Below are 18,635 nucleotides of genomic sequence, written 5' to 3' on the forward strand. Positions count from 1 at the left end.
TCTACGTTTGCTTGGCAATGGAGCCCTCTGCCTATGAGGTTTTTCATAAGAGCATTATGCCAATTTTTTACACCAGCATGTAAAAAAATTAGCATAGTGTACTTACAAACATACCTCTCGGGCAGAGGACACGGATGGCAAACAAACATAGAAGGCCAGCATTATTTGCGCAATAAAGATACTGTAATTGGATGAAATAGGAGAAACCCAACCCGTATGCATTTAAAGGAATGCCATTGGCTCACGTAACTGGACATTCAGAGGTAGGTCAGCTTCAGGCTGGGTTTGATGAGAGCCCGGGACCCATTCCTCTAGGATTCTCTTGGCTCTGTTCCCCTCCATGTGTCAGCCTTGTCCTCAAGATGGCTACAAGGAACAGCCAGGGCCACAAGCTTCCTCATTCACATCCAGCAAGAGCATCTTTTCTCACACCTGTTCTCACAGCAATAGGCTTTATCCTTCTGGTCCTAATTAACTTAGGCCTTCCCATCCGCAAACTGGCCATTGTGGAGGAGGACGTGATTGCTATGACTGGCTTAGAGAATCCTCCCTGGAGTTGATTTCGATTCACCAGAATAGACTAGATGTTGTCAACCACGTATTCATCGTGCTTTCATTGACCGACTGTGGCAAAGATTTAATTTAACGTATATAAAATATCCAGCACATAGCATACAATACATGGTAGCTATTATTAATTTTACTCCAGGGATGTTTTCCAAGTCAGCTAAATAACATTTTGTTATTAATATTAATCTCAAGCCTGTCTTACTCCAAAAAAAAGATTTAAGTCTGCTGTTACTTTTTGTTGGCACTGTAGGAATGGCCGCCATCCGTCTTCTTCTGCCCATTCCTATTACTACTGCCCTGTTCTCATTCATTCAGTTATTCATTCAACAAATATCCAGTGAGTTAGTAACAACTTTGTGCCAAGCCTTTGGCTAAAAACTAAGAACCCCGAAATGAATAAGATTAAGGCAAACTGTTCATTGCCTAGTGGCAGAAACAGCTGCCCAAGCAATTACAGCACATTGTGAGAGGTGCTATGATACAGGTGTGTTGCATTTGTATGCTAACCAAAAGCTTGGAGATTTGAGTCCACCCAGAGGAAGCTGGGAAGAATACCCATTGCAATGAGTCAATTCTGAGTTATAATGATCCTGGCAATCTACTTCCAAAATATCAGCCATTGAAAACCCTATGGATCCCAGTGGGGTAGCCGTAAGTTGGAATCCATTTGATGGCAACTGGATAAATCTTTTAAGCACACAAGGAAGTACGGAGGGAGCAACTAGCTGTGGAGGGCTAGCTGGAAGGCTAAACAAAGGTGATAGCCTTTGAGTTGGGTCTTGATGGATGAATAGGGGTTCATCCAGCTACTGCAGAGTCCTCCTCTTCCTACTCCAAGCTGTCTTCCACTGTGTCAGTCAGGACTCCTTCAGTTGCAAGTGACAACACTGGCACTCTAGAGTTAAAATTCTAAATGCCATAAGGAAAAAAAGGGAATATATCAACTTCTGTAAGAGAACCATCCAAAGGGTTGGCTGGATTTCAGAGATGGCTGGATTCAAGGTCTGAAATGATATCACAAAACTCCGTTTCTCCCCATTGTTTGGTTCTACTTCCTTGATTTGGGGTCTTTTATCCACATGGTGGCATGTTCAGGCTTTATCTTCTCCTAGGTTGAAGCCTGGTGGAGAAGATAATATGCCTGTTTTACAAATGTCCCAGGCAAAAAAAAAAAAAAAAATTCACTTTGATAGGATCACATCCCAACTCCCTGGACCAATCACTGTGGCCAGGGAAATGTAATGATCTGATGGCTGAGCCTGGGTCGCCTGCTCCACCTCAGGGTCCAATGGCCAAGATCTCTCTGAGCTCCACTACAGCTCTGTGAGGCAGTCATAGCCTGGAGAATTCTCCTGCTTTACAGATAAGGAAACATGTTGGTTTCTCAGCAGGCATAGGAGTAACAATGTCATTGCATATGAACTTGATGAAAGAAGGAAAAAACGATGAGAGCCTGGCAACATCTATAGGTGATGGGAATGCATTCTCCTTAGCCTGACATTCAAGGCTTTTGAACATCTTTGAAATTCAGTAGCCAGACTGCCTGGGTTGAGTCCTTCCTTTGTGACTTATGCAGTTGTGTGGCCTTAAGCAAGTCATTTCAACTCTCTATACCTCAGCTCCCTTATCCGTAAAATGGGGGCAATACCTAGTACCCATCTGGCTGGATAGGTACCTACATCAGTCAGGTTTTTTCAGGAAACCCAAATTAGTATTTGAAAATTGATGAGGGGTCTATTTTGAAAGGTTAGAGTGTTAGGATCATGGTTTTATGGGACATCCCAGTTAATTGGCCTGATAATGTGTTTAGTGTTTCTGTTCTACCTCCTAGTGCCTGGAGTCTTGAAAGCTTGCAAGTGGCCATCCGAGGTACAAGAGTTGGTCTCTATTCACCTGGGCAACAGAGGAAGAAAGAGAGTCAGGAGGAAGAAATAGACTGTGAGGATAATTGCCTCCATGAACAACTGCCTCCTTTGCCACACGACCAGAAGAACTGGATGGTGCCTGCCTACTGTTACTGAATGTTTTGATCAAAGATTCTATAGAAGAATCCTGTTCAAAAAGGGGGAAAATGCAGAACAGAATATGAAATTCTCATGGAGTCTAGACTTTCTGGAGCTGTGGATGGTGGACAAACCCCTGAAACCATTGCCCTGAGATCATCTTTAAACTTCAAACCAAAAATATCGCCTGAAGCCTTCTTAAAACCAAACAATAATTTAGCTTAACTAGTAAGGAATGTCTGTCTTGAGGATCGTGCTCTTTTAAGAATTATCTATAAGGGATCAAATTGACAACAGCAACTTGAAAGATAGGAAACTAAGGGGGCAATGAGTTTATGTTAATGGGGGAGTAACAACTCAGAAAAAGAGGGTGCGAATGGTTGGACAACCTCAAGAATGTGATCAATACCTGTAATGGTTAATGTTATGTGTCAACTTGGCTAGGCTATGATTCTCAGTGATTTGGCAGACACAAGCAGTTAATTTCCATTTTGTGATCTGATGTGAGCAGCCAATCAGGTGAAATGGGAATTTCCTTGGGAGAGTGGCCTGCATCCCGTATATAAAGGGATGTTCTGGCAAAGCTATGTCTGTCTCTCTATCTTTGTCTCTCAGCCCTGTACTTTTCTTGTTGCCCAACCTCCGGTTCTTGGGACATAAGCCTGTAGAAGTCTTTAGCCTGCCACTTGACCTACAGATTTTGGATTCACCAGCCCCTGTAACCATGTGAGCCAGCAGAAGCCTTCAGCCTGCCACCTGACCCGTGGATTTGGGACTCACCAGGCCCCACAATGGCATGAACCATTTCCTTGAAATAAATCTATCTATATACACTTCACTGGATTTGCTTCTGTAGAGAACCCAGACTAAAACAATGTCACTGAATCGTACATGAAGAAATTGTTGAATTGGTGTATGTTCTGCTATGTATATACTCAACAACAACAACAAAAAATAAATTATGTTAAAAGAAGGTCAGAGTGTAAGGAAATCCTACAACGGATAATACACTATCCCAGGTCTAGTAACAGCAGGTCTTTTAGGACCTCTAAGCCCGAAGGGCAAGAGGAGGATAGGTTAACAGAATCTGAGCAGCTGAGGGAAGCAGCCAGCCCAAGGTGAGCCTGTGGGGAAAAAGCCAGTGGAACAAATACCCTGACCTCACTGTCCTGCCTCCCTCTAATCTGCTGTGGCTCCCCATTGGACAAATCAAACTGGAAGCCAGAAAGTAAGGGAGTCTGGTGGTGTCGTTTATAGTGGTCAATCTCCTGGGGCACAGGACAAGGCAGTGAAGAGGGAGCATGACTCTAAGGGTACAAATGGAAGATATTTAGCACAGCACCATTACTCTGGTGAATCATCTAAAGCATTTAGAGCCATGCCTGACACAGTAAAAGATTTTCAATAAATGTTAGTTATTAATTACTATTTTCATCCTAGTTCTAGCCCACCTTTCTATCTTCTCTCTATAAGCCTGCTGAACTAGACTCCTCGTGGCTCTTGGAAATAGCAGGCTGTGAGCCTAGGCTTATACTGTTCCACTGTTTTGGAACGTCCTTTCCGTTATCCCTTTCCCTTCCTTTCAAATTCCTACTTACCCTGAAGACCCAACTCGAATGTCTCCTACTGGGTCACCTCTCCATGTGGAGTCCACAGCTGTTAGCAATCATCCACTGTCTTAGTCATCTAGTGCTGCCATAACAGAAATAAACAAAGAGGAGTTAATCCTCTCACAGTCCAGTAGGCTAGAAATCTGAATTCAGGGCGCAGACTCCAGGGGAAGGCTTTCTCTCTCTGTCGGCTCTGGAGGAAGGTCTTTGTCATCAGTCTTCTCTTGGTCTAGGAGTATCTCAGCACAGGAACCTCAGGTCCAAAGGACACGCTCTGCTCCCAGCATTGTTTTCTTGGTGGTATGAGGTCCCCTTGTCTCTCTACTCGCTTCTTTTATATGTCAAAAGAGTTTGGTTTAAGACACTACCTAACCTTGTAGACCTCATCAGTATAATTGTCGCTAATCCATCTTTTTTCATCGTAGTGACAGGATTTAAGACACACAGGGAAAACACACAAAATGGTGGATAATCACATAAAATGGTGGACAATCACGCAATGCTGAGAATCACAGCCCAGCTAAGTTGATAGATATTTTGGGAGACACAGTTTAATCCATGACATCCATTGAAACGATTAATGGAGAAATTTTGCCCAAAGACTTTCCTAATTGTGACACCCACTAGAAATACCCAGCAGGGATTGTCCTCAGGTACAGCATAATGTGGGCAAAGGGTCTAATGTTTGGTCACATCTGCCTCTCCTCTCTTCCAAGTGCAAGGGAGGGTTATACTCCCTCACTCCTTACAGCTCAGCAGGACGATGCAGGCTCAGGATTCTGGATCAGAGCATTTCTTTGCCTGTGCAAATCCCTACAATTCTGCTCTTCCGCTGCCGTGGTAAACCCTGATGCATCAAATTCAGATAGTGGTATCATGAGATGGAGTGACTACTTGGACCCCTCAGACCCACATCAGACCTACAGATTGAACAATAAACAAACTTGGGTTTTGAGACACCGAAATTTTGGGTGGTTTGTTACTGAAGCATAAGCTGGCCTATCCTGACTGGTACACATGACCATGTGTGATGTCTGGTCTCCAATGGTAGGCCCCCACTGAACCGTGTCTCCCAGTATTCACTGCCTCGTGTGGAGCCCTGGAGGTGCAGTAGTTAAGAGATCAGCTGCTAACCAAAAGGTCAGTAGTTCAAATCCACCTGCCGCTCCCTGGAAACCCTATGTAGCACTCCTACTTTGTCCTATAGGGCCACTATAAGTTGAAATTGACTCTCCTACAACAGGTTTGGTTAGGTTCTTTGGGTGTGTAATCTCCTCATTTGAATCTGGGGTAGCCCTATGAATTTACTCCTGACCAATAAAGAACAATGGATGTGAAGGGTTTGGTTTTTGGTTTGCTACCTATGGTTATAATCCCATTTGGGAATGGATTTTCTTTGTTACGTTCAAAACCAAAAATACCAAACCCACTGCCGTCGAGTCGATTCCGACTCATGTGTTAGTGAGACAATATTAGTGTAGGCTGTGTCTTAAATCAATCTCTTTTTGAGATACAAAAGAGCGGATTAAGAAAGCAAGCAAGCAAACAAACAAGCAAGCAAGCACAAACCAAGGGGAAGATGCATGCCACATGATCACCAAGGAACCTAGGAATAGAAGCTAAAAACAGACAAGGGCCTTCCCCCAGAGCTGACAGAGAGAGAGCCTTCCCCTAGAGCCAGCACCCTAAATTCGGACCTCTAGCCTCCTAACTGTGAGAAAATAAATTTCTGTTCGTTAAAGCCACCCACTTGTGGTATCTCTGTCATAGCAACACTAGATAACTAAGAGAGAGCCCAGGTGGTGCAGTGGTTAAAGCACTCAGCAAGGATAGATTACCCAATAAGCAAGGTATGCACATCTTCGATTTCTATGAGTTGGAGGTCCAACCTATCTCCACCCACCTGTTTACCAATTCTGACACCAGCCGTCTCTCCCATGGCACTCTTCTACTTCGAAGTAGTGAAACCCAGGTGAAATTTTTCACTACAGGTTAGTAAGCAAGCACAGTTAAGCCCATTTGTACCTTGCTTGCTGTAAGCTTGTGCATACTGTGCTTACTGGTTAATTCTCCCCTGGCATTCAGCTACTAAACAAAAGGTCAGTAGTTTGAACCCACCATCCATTCCATGGAAAAAAGATGTGGCAGTCTGCTTCCGTAAAGATTACAGCCTCAGAAACCCTAGAAGGCAGTTCTACCCTGTCCTGTAAGGTTGCTATGGGCCGGAATCAACTCAACCAATAAAGCACAACGGACGTGAAGTTGCATAACTTCCAAGGTTAGATTGAAAGCTTTGCAGTTTTTGCTTGGATCTCTTAGGAATATTCCCTCTGGGGTAAGCTAGCCACCATGTAAGAAGTCCATTTACTCTGATTCAAACCCACGAGCTGCTCCTCGGGAGAAAGATGTGGCAATCTGCTTCTGTAAAGATTTCAGCCTTGGAAACCCTATGGGGCAGTTCTACTCTATCCTATAGGGTTGCTATGAGCCGGAATCGACTCAATGGTAGTGGTTAATTTCTTCCAAAGTTTTCCATGACAAAGGAAATCCATTGGTTGAAGCTGTTATGGACTGAATTGGGTCCCTCAAAAAATATGTGTTGTAAATCCTAACCCCTATACCTGTGGCTGTCTTGAAAGAAGTACAACCAGAAAGCTCCTTAGAAGCAAGGATGGTGAGACTATGTCTCACATACTTTGGGCATGTTATCAGGAGGGATCTGTCCCTGGAGAAGGGCATCATGCTTGGTAAAATAGAGAGTCAGCGAAAAAGAGAACGACCCTCAACGAGATGGATTGACAGTGACTGCAACAATGGGCTCAAACATAGCAACAATTGTGAGAATGGCACAGGACTTGGCAGTGTTTCGTTCTGTTGTGCATACAGTTGCTACAAATTGAAACCGACTTGATGACACCTAACAATGACAACAACATACCTGTGGCTGGGCCCTGGTGCTGCAGTGGCTAAGAGCTTGGCCGCTAACCAAAAGATAGGCAGTTTGGATCAACCAGCTGCCCTTGGAAACCCTATGGAGCAGCTCTGCTCTGTCCTATAGGGTCACTTACAAGCTTTTTAAGACCCCAGGCACTATGGAACGAACTAGGAGGAAGAACAGAAGCACTAAACACATTATTAGGCCAATTAACTGGGATGTCCCATGAAACCAGGACCCTAAACTTCCAAATCTAGGAACCAAATTCCATGAGGTGTTTGGTTGTACATAAACAGCCCCCCTTTTTTTTTTTTTTTTTTTGGTTGTTGTTGTAAATATACCTATCACATAACTTTTGCCAATTCAACTTTTTACAGGCATAGAACTTACTGACAGCAATTACAGCAATCAACTATGCAACTCTACACTTAATCAATGCAATTTTTCCATGACCATTAGCCACCTCCCCCTCCCTGCCCCACCCCTAATAACCACTAATAAACTATGATTTCTATACATTTGCCTTTTCATTGAAGTGAGGTCATACAATATCCTTTTTGTGATTGGCTTATTTCACTCAGCATACTGTCTTCAACCTCTAACCATGCTGTAACACGTAACAAAGCTTCATCTCGCCTACTGGCTGAGTAGTATTCCGTTGTATGCACGTACCACATTTTGTTTATCCATTCATTTGCTGAGGAGTATTTAGGTTGTTTCCACTTTTTGGTTATTGTGAACAGTGTTTCAGTGAATGCTGGTGTACAAAAGTCTCTGTTTGAGTCTCTACTTTCAAGTCTTTCACTTATATACCTAGGAGTGGAATCACTGGGTCGTGTGGTAGTTCTGTTTTTAGTTTTTCAGGAACCATCGCATTGATTTCTACTATGGCTGTATCATTTTGCATTCCCACCAGTGATTGATATGTATTCCAACTGCCCCACATCCTCATCAACATTTGTTGTTTTCTGGTTTTTCATTTTTTGTTTTTTTTTTAATCTTAGCCACCCTAGTGGGACTGAAGTGGTACCTCATTGTGATTTTGATTTGCATCTCTCCGATAGCTAATGACACTGAGCATCTTTTCATGTGTTTGTTGGCCATTTGAATGTCCTCTTTGGTGAAATGTCTGTTCGAGTCCTTCGCCCATTTTATGATTGGATTATTTGCCTTTTCATTGTTAAGTTGTCAAAGCTTTATATATATTTTGGTTATTAGAGTCCTGTCAGATATATGGTTTCCAAAGATATTCTCCCAATCGGTAACTGTCTTTTCACATTTTTGGTAGTCTTTTGATGAACAAAAGGTTTTATTTTTATCAAGTCCCACTTATTTATTTTGTCTTTTGCTGTTTGTGCTTTTGTTATTATATTACACAATCCATTGTTGAAAGCTAGGCCTGACAACATTGCCGCTGCTTCTTATTCTAAGAATTTCAAGGTTTTAGTTTGCACATTTAGGTCCTTAATCCATTTTGAATTTGTTTTTGTGTATGGTGTGAGGCGTGGATTCTGTTTCATTTTTCGGCATGTGGAAATCCAATTTTTCCAGCACCATTTATTGAAGAGTCTCTTCTTTCCTCATTAAATGGACTTAGCACATTTGTCAAAAAATCAGTTGGCCATAGATATGTGGGTTCATTTCTGGACTGTCAATTCTATTCCATTGGTCTATGTGTTTATTGTTATACCAGCACTAGACTGTTTTGATTACTGTAGCTATATAGCATGTTTTAAAATCAGAAAGTATGAGTTCTCCTACTTTGTTCTTCTTTTTCAACATTGCTTTAGCCATTCGGGGCCTCTTGCCATTCCATATAAAGTTAAGGACTGGTTTTTCTGTTTCTATAAAGAAGCTGTTGGAATTCTAACTGGGATTGTGTTGAATCTATAGATCGCTTTGTATAGTAATGACATCTTTACAACGTTAAATCTTCCAGTCCATGAACGTGGAACATTTTTCCATTTATTTAAGTCTTCTTTAATCTCTTCCAGCAGAGTTTTATAGTTTTCTTTGTACAAGTCCTTCGCATCTCCGATTAGATTTATTCCTAGGCATTTTATTCTCTTAGATGTCATTGTGAATGGAATCATTTCTCTAATTTCCCTTTCAGATTTCTCATTGCTGATGTATAGAAACCTAACTGATTTTTGTTTGTTGACCCCATACTCCGCAACGTTGCTAAATGACTTTGTATTTTTGATGAATTGTGCCACAGCCATAGGAGTTATGCACTCATCCCAGCAACACCATGCTCACTTCCTTCAAGTCGATTCTGACTCATAGCAACCCTATAGGACAGAGTAGAACTGCCCCATAGGGTTTCCAAGGAATGGCTGGTGGATTCAAACTGTTGTCCTTTTGGTTAGCTGCCAAGCTTTTAACCATTGTGCCACCAGGACTCCCCAGTAATACAGAGAGTGTCTATTTCCACACAAACTCACTAACAGGATGTAGTGTCAAACGTCTGGATTTTTGCCAATTTGATAGGTGAAAAATTGTATCTCAGTGTCATCACCTTTTTTTTGAACTATCTGTTTATGTTCTTTGCCCATTTTCCACTGAGTTGTTAGGTTTTTTTGTCTAGATTTCTAGGAGTTCTTTTTGTAGTAGGAAGACTAACTATTTGTAAGATGACTTGCATATACTTTTCCCAGATTGTTGTTTGTCTTTTGATTTTGCTTATAGATTTTTTTTTTCATGAAAAAGTTTTTAATTGATTTGATCAGCTTTGTATGGCTTCTAGATTATGATTGATAGTTAAAAAGGATGCTTCTATTTACCAAAGTTATAGACTAATTTGCTCATGCTTTCTTCAAGTACTTTTATAGCTTTTTTTTAAAACGCATGTAAATCTTTGGTCTACTTTGAGTTTATTTTGGGTGTGCAGTGTGAGTTATGAAGGCAAGCTGTTGTTTTGAGACAAGAGAAACAAAACCCAAACCAGGGACAGACTAAGGTGACTTAGTTCCCAGAAGAAGGCCAGGCTGGTTATCAGGTCCCAATACATGGAACAAAGTGTCCAGAACTGGCCAAGTTTAGACTCCAGGTCAGCAGGAGGCAACATCATGTCCCCATAGGAATGATGGCAAGAAGAAACATCAGTTGACAAGCCCCTGGTCCCAACCAGCAGAGGGACAAAGAGAGCAGGAGAAGCGACCAGAAAGTTGCTTTCACACCCCAGATAAGACTACATATAGCCTGACATTTGTGAAATCCTGTGACTCCAGTTCTCCCAAGCCTCAAGGTCGTCACTACCCTGAACCGTACTAACAATGATCCACAGAGACAAGTGGGAGAGAGTCTCTGTCCTCAAAAGGTTCTCAGTCTTAAAGAAGGAGTCACATGCATCAGCTACCAATCTTAATAAAAGACTAAAGAAGAGTAAAGGTCCAAGGAACAATAAGCAATAACTTCTAACCCCAGAGGGCTTCATGGAAGAGGTGATGGCATTTGACCTGAACCATAAAGAATTGGTGAGCTTTTAACAGATGGAGAATTTAAAAAAAAAAAAACCCGTTCGTTGCATAGGTCATCTTAGGAAGAAGTACCATCTTTATGTTATTGACTTTTCTCTTTCAAGAATAGGGTCTGCCATTTTAGGAGTTCTAGTCTTCTTTTGCATCAGTTAGCATTTTAAAATTTCCTTCATATAGATTTTATGCATTTCTTATTAAGTCTATTCTTAAGTCTTTTACCTTTTGTGTTGCTATGATAAATGAGGTAACCGCTTCCATTATCTCTTCTAAGTGGTTGTTGTTGGTATAAACAGGGAAGTTATTGATTTCCTTATTTTAATTTTGAACCCAGCCAACTCTTATTCTTTGTTTTTCAGCAGATTCACTTGGATTTTCTGGGTAAAAAAGCTGTATCATCTACAAATCACATTAATTTTACCTCTCTTTTTCCATTTTTCAGAGATGACTGAAAATAAAGGAGAGAATTCCAATCTCAGTAAATAGTGAGGAGGGAGAGGAAAGAAATTTGCATTTACTGAGCACCTACTGTAGTACTTCATGGCCTTTTGTATGTTCTTTCCTTTCCATCCCACCCCTATCTTTCTCTTTACATAGTGGGTCCCTATCACTCTTCAAGCCCCAGCTCAAATGTCACTTCCTCCAGGAAGCCCTCCTGGACCTCATGGCCCAGGTTTGGTTGTCCCATATTTCTCTGTCATGGAGGCCAGCAGGTCCCTCATACCGTATTTGTAGGATTAATGTGATTAGTGTAGAAAGCTCCCAGAGGTCAGGAAGTGTGCCCACTGCCAGGGACACTTGTCTTCAGCCTGCCCAACAACCATCTCCACTTCAATTGCCTTTTGAGGTTTTCCTCCTCCCATTAAATACAGTTAGTTGGAATTGGAATCATAAGTCTGCCATCCTCTAGCCAAGAGGAGAGGCACATGATCAGAATGAGGCTTGGTGGACCCTCTCTCCCAGGAACTTGAATATTGAGAGAGAGATTGAAATGGTTGGATTCTCATAGTGAGGGACAAGTTCAGTAATTTCCCCTTCCAGCCTCTGGACCTGCCCAGTGCCAAGCTTCCTGCTGATTCCATGAACAGCTCATTTGTTTCCAGGAAATTCACTTGTACTTAAGTTAGCCAGTTGATGTCAGGGTAGGTTATGCTGCTGTAACAAACCTCCTAAAATCTCAGTGGCTCAACGCAGTAGAAGTTTATTTCTCGTTCACATCACAGTCATAGTGGGTGGGCAGTGGGGCTCCAGTGGGGCTCATCTCTGCACAGTCATTTAGGGTCCCAGGTATGGCTTAACCCTCCTGTAGGTCCTCAGAGTCCTCCATCACATTGTCTGCATCTGGCAGACATAACAAGAAAGAGTGTGGAGGATTTCCTGGTGGTGTTTTAGGGGCCAGGCTTAGATGTGACATATATCACTTAACTCAATTCCGTTGGCCTGAACTTCATTGTATGGCCCCACCCAACTACAAGGGAGGTGAAGAAATTTGTGCTAGCTATGTGCCCTAAAGAAAAAAGAAACAAGGTTTGGTAAGCAAATAGTGTTTTTTCTGCTGCTGTTGCTTGCAACTAACCAAGGAATCTTAACTGATTCGTTTTCCATTGTCTGCTCAGTCTCTATCCCTGGCACAGTGCCTGGCACAGTGTGTACTCAATAAATATTAATTGAATAAACAAACAAATGAATGAATGGCATGTGGTCTAATGTTCGCCCTCAAAAGGCTTAGAGAAGATAAGTAACTTGCCAAAGATCACTCCGCTAGTGAGAGGCGAGTCAGGGTTCCAAGCCAGTGTTCCTTCCATTGTCCCAGGCTGTCTCTCCAAAGTTCCACCTGTGTACTGAACCTGTCCTAAGAGTAGAAAATGACATTGATAAGAGCCAGCTTCTGGCCTGGAGGAGTTCACGTCAAAAGAGAAAAGTTAAGAGTAGCCCAAGTTTGCCAGGGTTTAAAGACTAGCTCAGGACAGCAGTGAGATCCCACATACCCCAGCACCAAGTGCACCACACGGACAAACGTGGAGAGCAGAGAGATGCACTTTGGGCTGGACCCAGTAGTCTGGGAGGTCCTCAGAGACAAGGCAGAACTCAAACATCCAGATAAGCTATACACATGCGCATTTTCCCAGGGACGTTTTGGATTCAGACTCTGGTCAACAAGTGCATTGCAATGGATTTGACAACAGGCAATTTGGGCTTTAGGACCCAGCCTAAAATAAAAAAAATAAAAAATAAAATTTTTTTTTTTAGCTGGCTGCATACTACAGTATTTGTTATGGGCTGAAATTCTCAAGACTTTTTCAGTCTTATTTAAAAGAAAGAATTCAGTTTGACTCTAACAAAACGGAGCTATATTCTGATTCACATATATAAAAAGTTCAGGTGGATGTGGCTTTCAGTCATAGCCTAATCCAGGGGCTCCCATCATGTCCTTGGGATGTGAACTCTCCATCACCTAGCTTTTGCTTTGCTCCAGACTGTCATTCTTTCAGGATTAAGCTCAAAAGAAACGGAGCTTTTCTTCCTGGATTTTTCTGGAAAGAGTCGCAGGACTTAGCCTGGTTGGCTTAGCTTGGCCACAACCTTTTAGCTGGTTGGAATTTAAGTTGAAGACCTGGTTCTACATAGTGCACATGTCCACACACCGACCATATCTGCCCTGTGTCACCCCTCCATTCTCAGGCCTTGGTGACTTTTGTTGAAGGAGATGGTGGAAGCAAGAACTAGTAGAGAGAGATCTCAGTCTGACACTTGCCCTTGGAGCAGTCAGGAGTCTGCCTAACCCATCATGACCCAGTAGAAGACCTCTAGTAGATAGGTCTGACACCCCTCAAACACTCAGTGAATGAAAGTCTTTGCTGCCTGGAAAGGGGACCAAGAGGATGTGGTGGGTCCCTAGGCTGACTATAGTTAGGGAACCATCTCTGTCCTCCAGCCTGCCTGAAGGGTGAATATTTTCCACTCAGTTCACCTGAGCAGCATTACCTCTGTGACTTCCTTTGAACATTAGTGCCTCACAGAGAGACTACCAGGACAGAACTGGTGGCAGGGCCTGGACTGAGCAGCACTGAAGGGTGGTTAAGAACTCTCTGGCCTTCACATTGTTGAGAATTAACAATGCCTGTTACTGTCAGGGCACAGCTTATGACAAGAAAGGGAAGCCCACTTGTGCTAATTTAAGTAAAGTGATAGTATATACATTAGGAATGCTTTCAGCAGCAAGTAGCATACACTGAAAAATAGGATTTTATTTTTCCTGTTTAGTGATAAATAAGTGATGTTGTATTCCCTCAGCTGCTCAATGGTACCATGGCATCTCTATCACTCTCTTGGCCTTGTCCTCATGGTGACAAGATGACTGCAGCAGCTGCAGGCATTGTGTTCACTTTCTAAGCATGAAGCAGAGGGAAATGGATGGTGCCAGCCACACTTGGCCCTTTTTTTGGATAAAGTAAAGAGCCTTCCTGTAAACCTTGAGTAGGCTTTGGCTCCTATCTTACTGACCAGAACTTGGTAGTACAGCCTCCCCAAAATGAAGAGAGACTGGGAAAACATACTAAGCTTTTCTAGGCTGTACGGTAGCACTAGCAGCAGAGAAGGGGGTAAGGAATGTCAGCATCAGCCACAGTGTATTGTAAATACAGCAGATTTTTTTTTTGAAGACATTAACTTATGTTCTTTTACATTTCCTGGTATTTTATGTTCTTTGTTCTTCTCTGTTGTTAAGCCAAAATCTGTCCTCGTTACTGCAAGAGAGGAACATGAAAAGGTGGAAAGCAGAAAAAAAAAACACGAGTCTCTGGCTTGTGTATCCTAAGAGATTAAGTCTCACTGGAGAGACACAGGAAACCCTGGTGGTGTAGTGGTTAAGTGCTATGGCTGCTAACCAAAAGGCTGGCAGTTCAAATCTACCAGGTGGTCCTAGGAAAGTCTATGGGGCAGTTCTACTCTGTCCTGTAGGGTCACTATGAGAGAGAATCGACTCGATGCAACAGGTTTGGTTTTTTTAGTTTTGGAAAAACATAAATTCCAAAATAGGGCTTGCCACCTTCAGAGCAATTATATTCCCCGGGGGCAGGGGGAGGAAATGAAAGGGGAAATAATGAAAAAAAAAAGACAGTTTGGGAAGTCTGAGAAAGAAGCCAGAACCCTACTTCTTATTGGCAGAAGCAGCGAGACCCCAGAGAGAGGTTTGGGAAACCCAAGAAGAAGGTGGGGAGAACACATCACAGAGCACTGCCTCAGGTCCCAGTGGGAAGGGGAGCGGCAGAATGAGCCCTGAACCTCTGGTGTGGCCCAGAGGAAGAGGCCAAAGGGCCTGGGCAGACAGAAACGAGGGGGTCAAGAAGCAGCCTGTGGGAGCTGAAAGCTGGGGGCTGATGGCTGAGGATGATGCCTTACAAGGACAGAGGCCTTCAAGTCAGACACTCCCAACCATAGCTTGGCACTTTGAAAGTCACCCAGGAATTAGACACGTTCACATTGAAAGCTGGGAAGTGTCATCGGGACCTGCAATAGAAATTAGGAAAAAGAAAAGAAAGCTCTTCAGACACACTTGAGTTTGTGGACTGAGATCACAGCCTGGGCAGAAACCACTGGCTGCCCCCTCCAGCACCCATTCTGCCCTTCCTCCTTAGGAATAGGGATATTCCTGGGCACATTTTCCAGCCCCCCGTGCAGCTAAGCATTATCATGTGACTAAGCTGTGGCCAATAAAGTGCTATGGGACTTGCAGGACACACTTATTCCCTTCTTCTTTGCAGCTTCCCGCAATAAGGCAACTCCAAGCCGCCATTTTGGCCCAAGAGGTGACCTCGAGTATGGAAGGTAGAAAAGAAAGCTGAACCTGAATCTCTCTGACATGACCATACCATCTTGGATTCCCATCTCCAGGCTTATTCTACATGGACAGGAAATCATTTTCCAGAAGTCAGGCCTGCCTGGCAGTACAGCTCTGGGTAAATAAACCCCCTGCCCTTTCTGAGCCTCAGTTTCCTTTTTCATAAATCAAGGGGCTTAACATGATGATGGCTGCTGTTGTGTGTTTTGTTTCTCAAAAGCTCCTTCTGGGGCTGCTTTTTCAGCTAAATTTAGGGCCAATCTGTCCCCTCTGTGGGCTCAGTGGAGCTGAAGAGGGGTGTGGGTGGACTCACAAAGTGATAGAGCTGGGCCTGCAGCCTCCCTTCCCCCAGCTTCGCTAGCAGCCTCCCTTCCTTTCCCTCAGCGAGGCTCTAAGACTGGTTCAGGCCCTCAGCTGACCACTGGTTGTCCTCCCAGGATGCAGTTGGAGGGGTTATGGACAAGGCCTATTCCTGGGCCCGGCATCTGCCTCGTGGCCCTGTGTCCAGGCTACCCTTGGCCTTGGGTATGGGACAAGATTTATATTGAATGAAGGCCAGTGATAGGTGCTTTTCATGGGTAGCTCAAGAACCATTGTCTTATAGATGGAGAAACTGAGGCAAATCCCTACACCTGGGCCTTGAATACCATACCCTCCTGCTTTCTCAGGAACTTAGCTCTTCTATATTTTCAACCACTTTCTCTTATTTGGATTCATCCCATTCATTACCTTTTTAGAAAACAGGTAATTCACATGGTTAAAAAATAAGGTTACATTTGTAATCTCTGTCTCCCATATTCCCTATTACCCAACTCCTTTATAGTAACCACTTTTTTCCCAGCATTTTTTATGTAAATACAAACAAATATAAATATGCCTTTGTTTTTCCCATTTTCCCCCATGGGAGAGATGGCACACAAAATATATTCTTCCTCCTAGCTTTTTTCACTTAACAGGATATCCTTGAGATCATTTCATTACAGTACATAGAGACCTTCTTCATTCTTTTTTTATAACAGGAAAATATTCTCTTTTTGTGGAAGAACCTAGTTTATTTAATCAGTCCCCTACTGATGGCCTCTTGAGGTATTTCTAATCTTGGAAGAAAAAAATGAACAACAACAACAAAATCAATCAATCGACCGATCGATCAATCTCTATCCATATGTTGTTAGCTGCCATTGGGTCAGCCCCTGACTCTCAGTGATTCTATGCGCCACAGAACGAAATTCTGCCCCGTCCTGTACCAGCCCCATGATCAGTTGTGGATTAGACCATTGTGATCCATAAGGTCTCATTGGTTGATTTTTGGAAATAGATCACCAGGCCTTTCATCCTATTCTGTCTTAGCCTAGAAACTCCTCTGAAACCTGTTCAGTACCACAACAACACCACACAGAGCCTCCATTGACAGGCGGGTAGTGGCCATGCATGAGGTACATTGGCTGGGAATCAAACCCTGGCCTCCCGCATTGAAAGTGAGAATCCTGCCATCAAACCGCCACTGCCCCCAATACACACACACACACAGATATTTTCACCCATGCCAAGTAGCTCTACAGCATAAATTCCCAGAAGTGAGAACACTGAGTTAAAGGACAAATGCATTTGTAATTTTGATAGACAATGCCTAATTACCAATCATAGAAATTGCTCAATTTGCACAACCCATTAGAAGTGTACGAAAATGACCTTATCTCTATTATCTCATCAGAGTGGGAAGTCAAATGAGAAACTAGGGGAGAATATTTACAGCTTATATCATAAATGAAGGGCTATTCTGCCTAATATACCGAATCTTGAAATCATTAAGAAAAAGACCTAATAGAAAAATGAGTAAAAAGGATTAAAAAAAAAAAAGTTCTTAAAAGAAAAATTGCCCCTAAGCATATGAAAGGATGCCAGGTTCACTCAACACAAGAGATATATACATCAAAATCATATCAGAGGGCATTTTTCACCTATCAAAGAGTGGCAAAAAAATCCAAAAGTTTGGCAACGACTCATCAATATTTGCATATTTTCAAAGCTCTCCTCTTTTAAAAGATAAAATAACTCTCCCGTGTCTCCCTCCAGGTACTACCTTCTTTTCTTCTCCACAGGCAAACTTCTAGAAACAGCTATCTAGTATCATTGCCTCCATTCGCACACCTACCCAAGGCAGGGGACCTCAATTGGGGGTGATTCTTGCCTTCCAGGGCACATTTGGCAATATATGGAGATAATTTTGGTTGTCACGACTTGGGGGAGGGAGGGTATGCCACCGTCCTCTAATGGTTTAAAGACCAGGGATGCTGCTAACTACCTGACAAGGCCCAGGGCAGCCCCAAAGCAAAGAATTATTTGGCCCAAATTATCAACAGTGCCAAGGGTGAGAAGCCCTGCATTAAGTATCCTGACGTCAAACTTAAATCCAGTGGATTTTTTTTTAAAGTCTTCATCTATCTTGGCCCCTCAGCAGCATTTCGCACTGTGCTTCTCCCTCTGTCTTAAACCCCTGACTTCTGTGACATGGCACCCTCCTGGTTTCCCTTCACCTCTCCAGCCTCAATTCCTCCACTCCCCAGGCTGGCTCATCTCCTTCTATTTGGTAATTAAATGTTGTGGATCCTCAAGGCTGGGTCTAGGCCCTCCTTTCCTCCCACTCTACACTAACCCTAGTCTATCTCACCTACACTCTTGGCTTAAATTACCGTCTCTACAGGGATGCTTTCTACAGTTACCTTCACAGCCCAAACCTCGCCTTTGGGCTTCAGTTCTGCACATCTAACTTCCCACTCAATAGCTCCACCAGGATGTTTCAAAGGCCCTGGGGCCCCTCATGGCCAAGACTGCGCTCAGGATCCTCTCCTCCAAATCCCGTCCTCTTTCAACGTTCCCTACTTCAGTAAATGTCAAGACCAGCCAGAAGCCTAGAAGTCATCCTCAGTACTTCCCTCTCCCTCAACCCTGTCTAACACCTCATCAAGTCCTGAGGTTTACCCTCTAAATATCTCTCTAATTCATCACTTCTTCCCATTCTCACTCCCACCAATCTGGTCAAGGCCCGTATCACTTGTAGCCTGGACCACTGCACCATCTCCTAAATGGGTTCCCTACCATCGCTGCACCCCATCCCACCCCCAACCACTCTCCACCAGCAGCCAGGGAGATCTCTCCAAATCACACACACAAATGTGATTGTGTCACTCCCTTGCTGTC

General features: G+C 43.2%; 1 protein-coding gene across 1 annotated transcript in view; it reads left to right on the top strand.

Annotated features, from left to right (window-relative positions):
• LOC111753058 (collagen alpha-1(I) chain-like) overlaps positions 1-18,635 on the top strand; it is a 41,112-nt gene that overhangs the window by 2,777 nt on the left and 19,700 nt on the right. The window contains exon 2 of the mRNA XM_064294802.1: positions 15,872-15,959. Coding sequence (XP_064150872.1) covers positions 15,872-15,959 — 88 coding nt within the window. The remainder of the gene's footprint in view (positions 1-15,871; positions 15,960-18,635) is intronic.

This window comes from Loxodonta africana, chromosome 12 (genome assembly GCF_030014295.1).
Source record: "Loxodonta africana isolate mLoxAfr1 chromosome 12, mLoxAfr1.hap2, whole genome shotgun sequence".
Taxonomy (NCBI): Eukaryota; Metazoa; Chordata; class Mammalia; order Proboscidea; family Elephantidae; genus Loxodonta; species Loxodonta africana.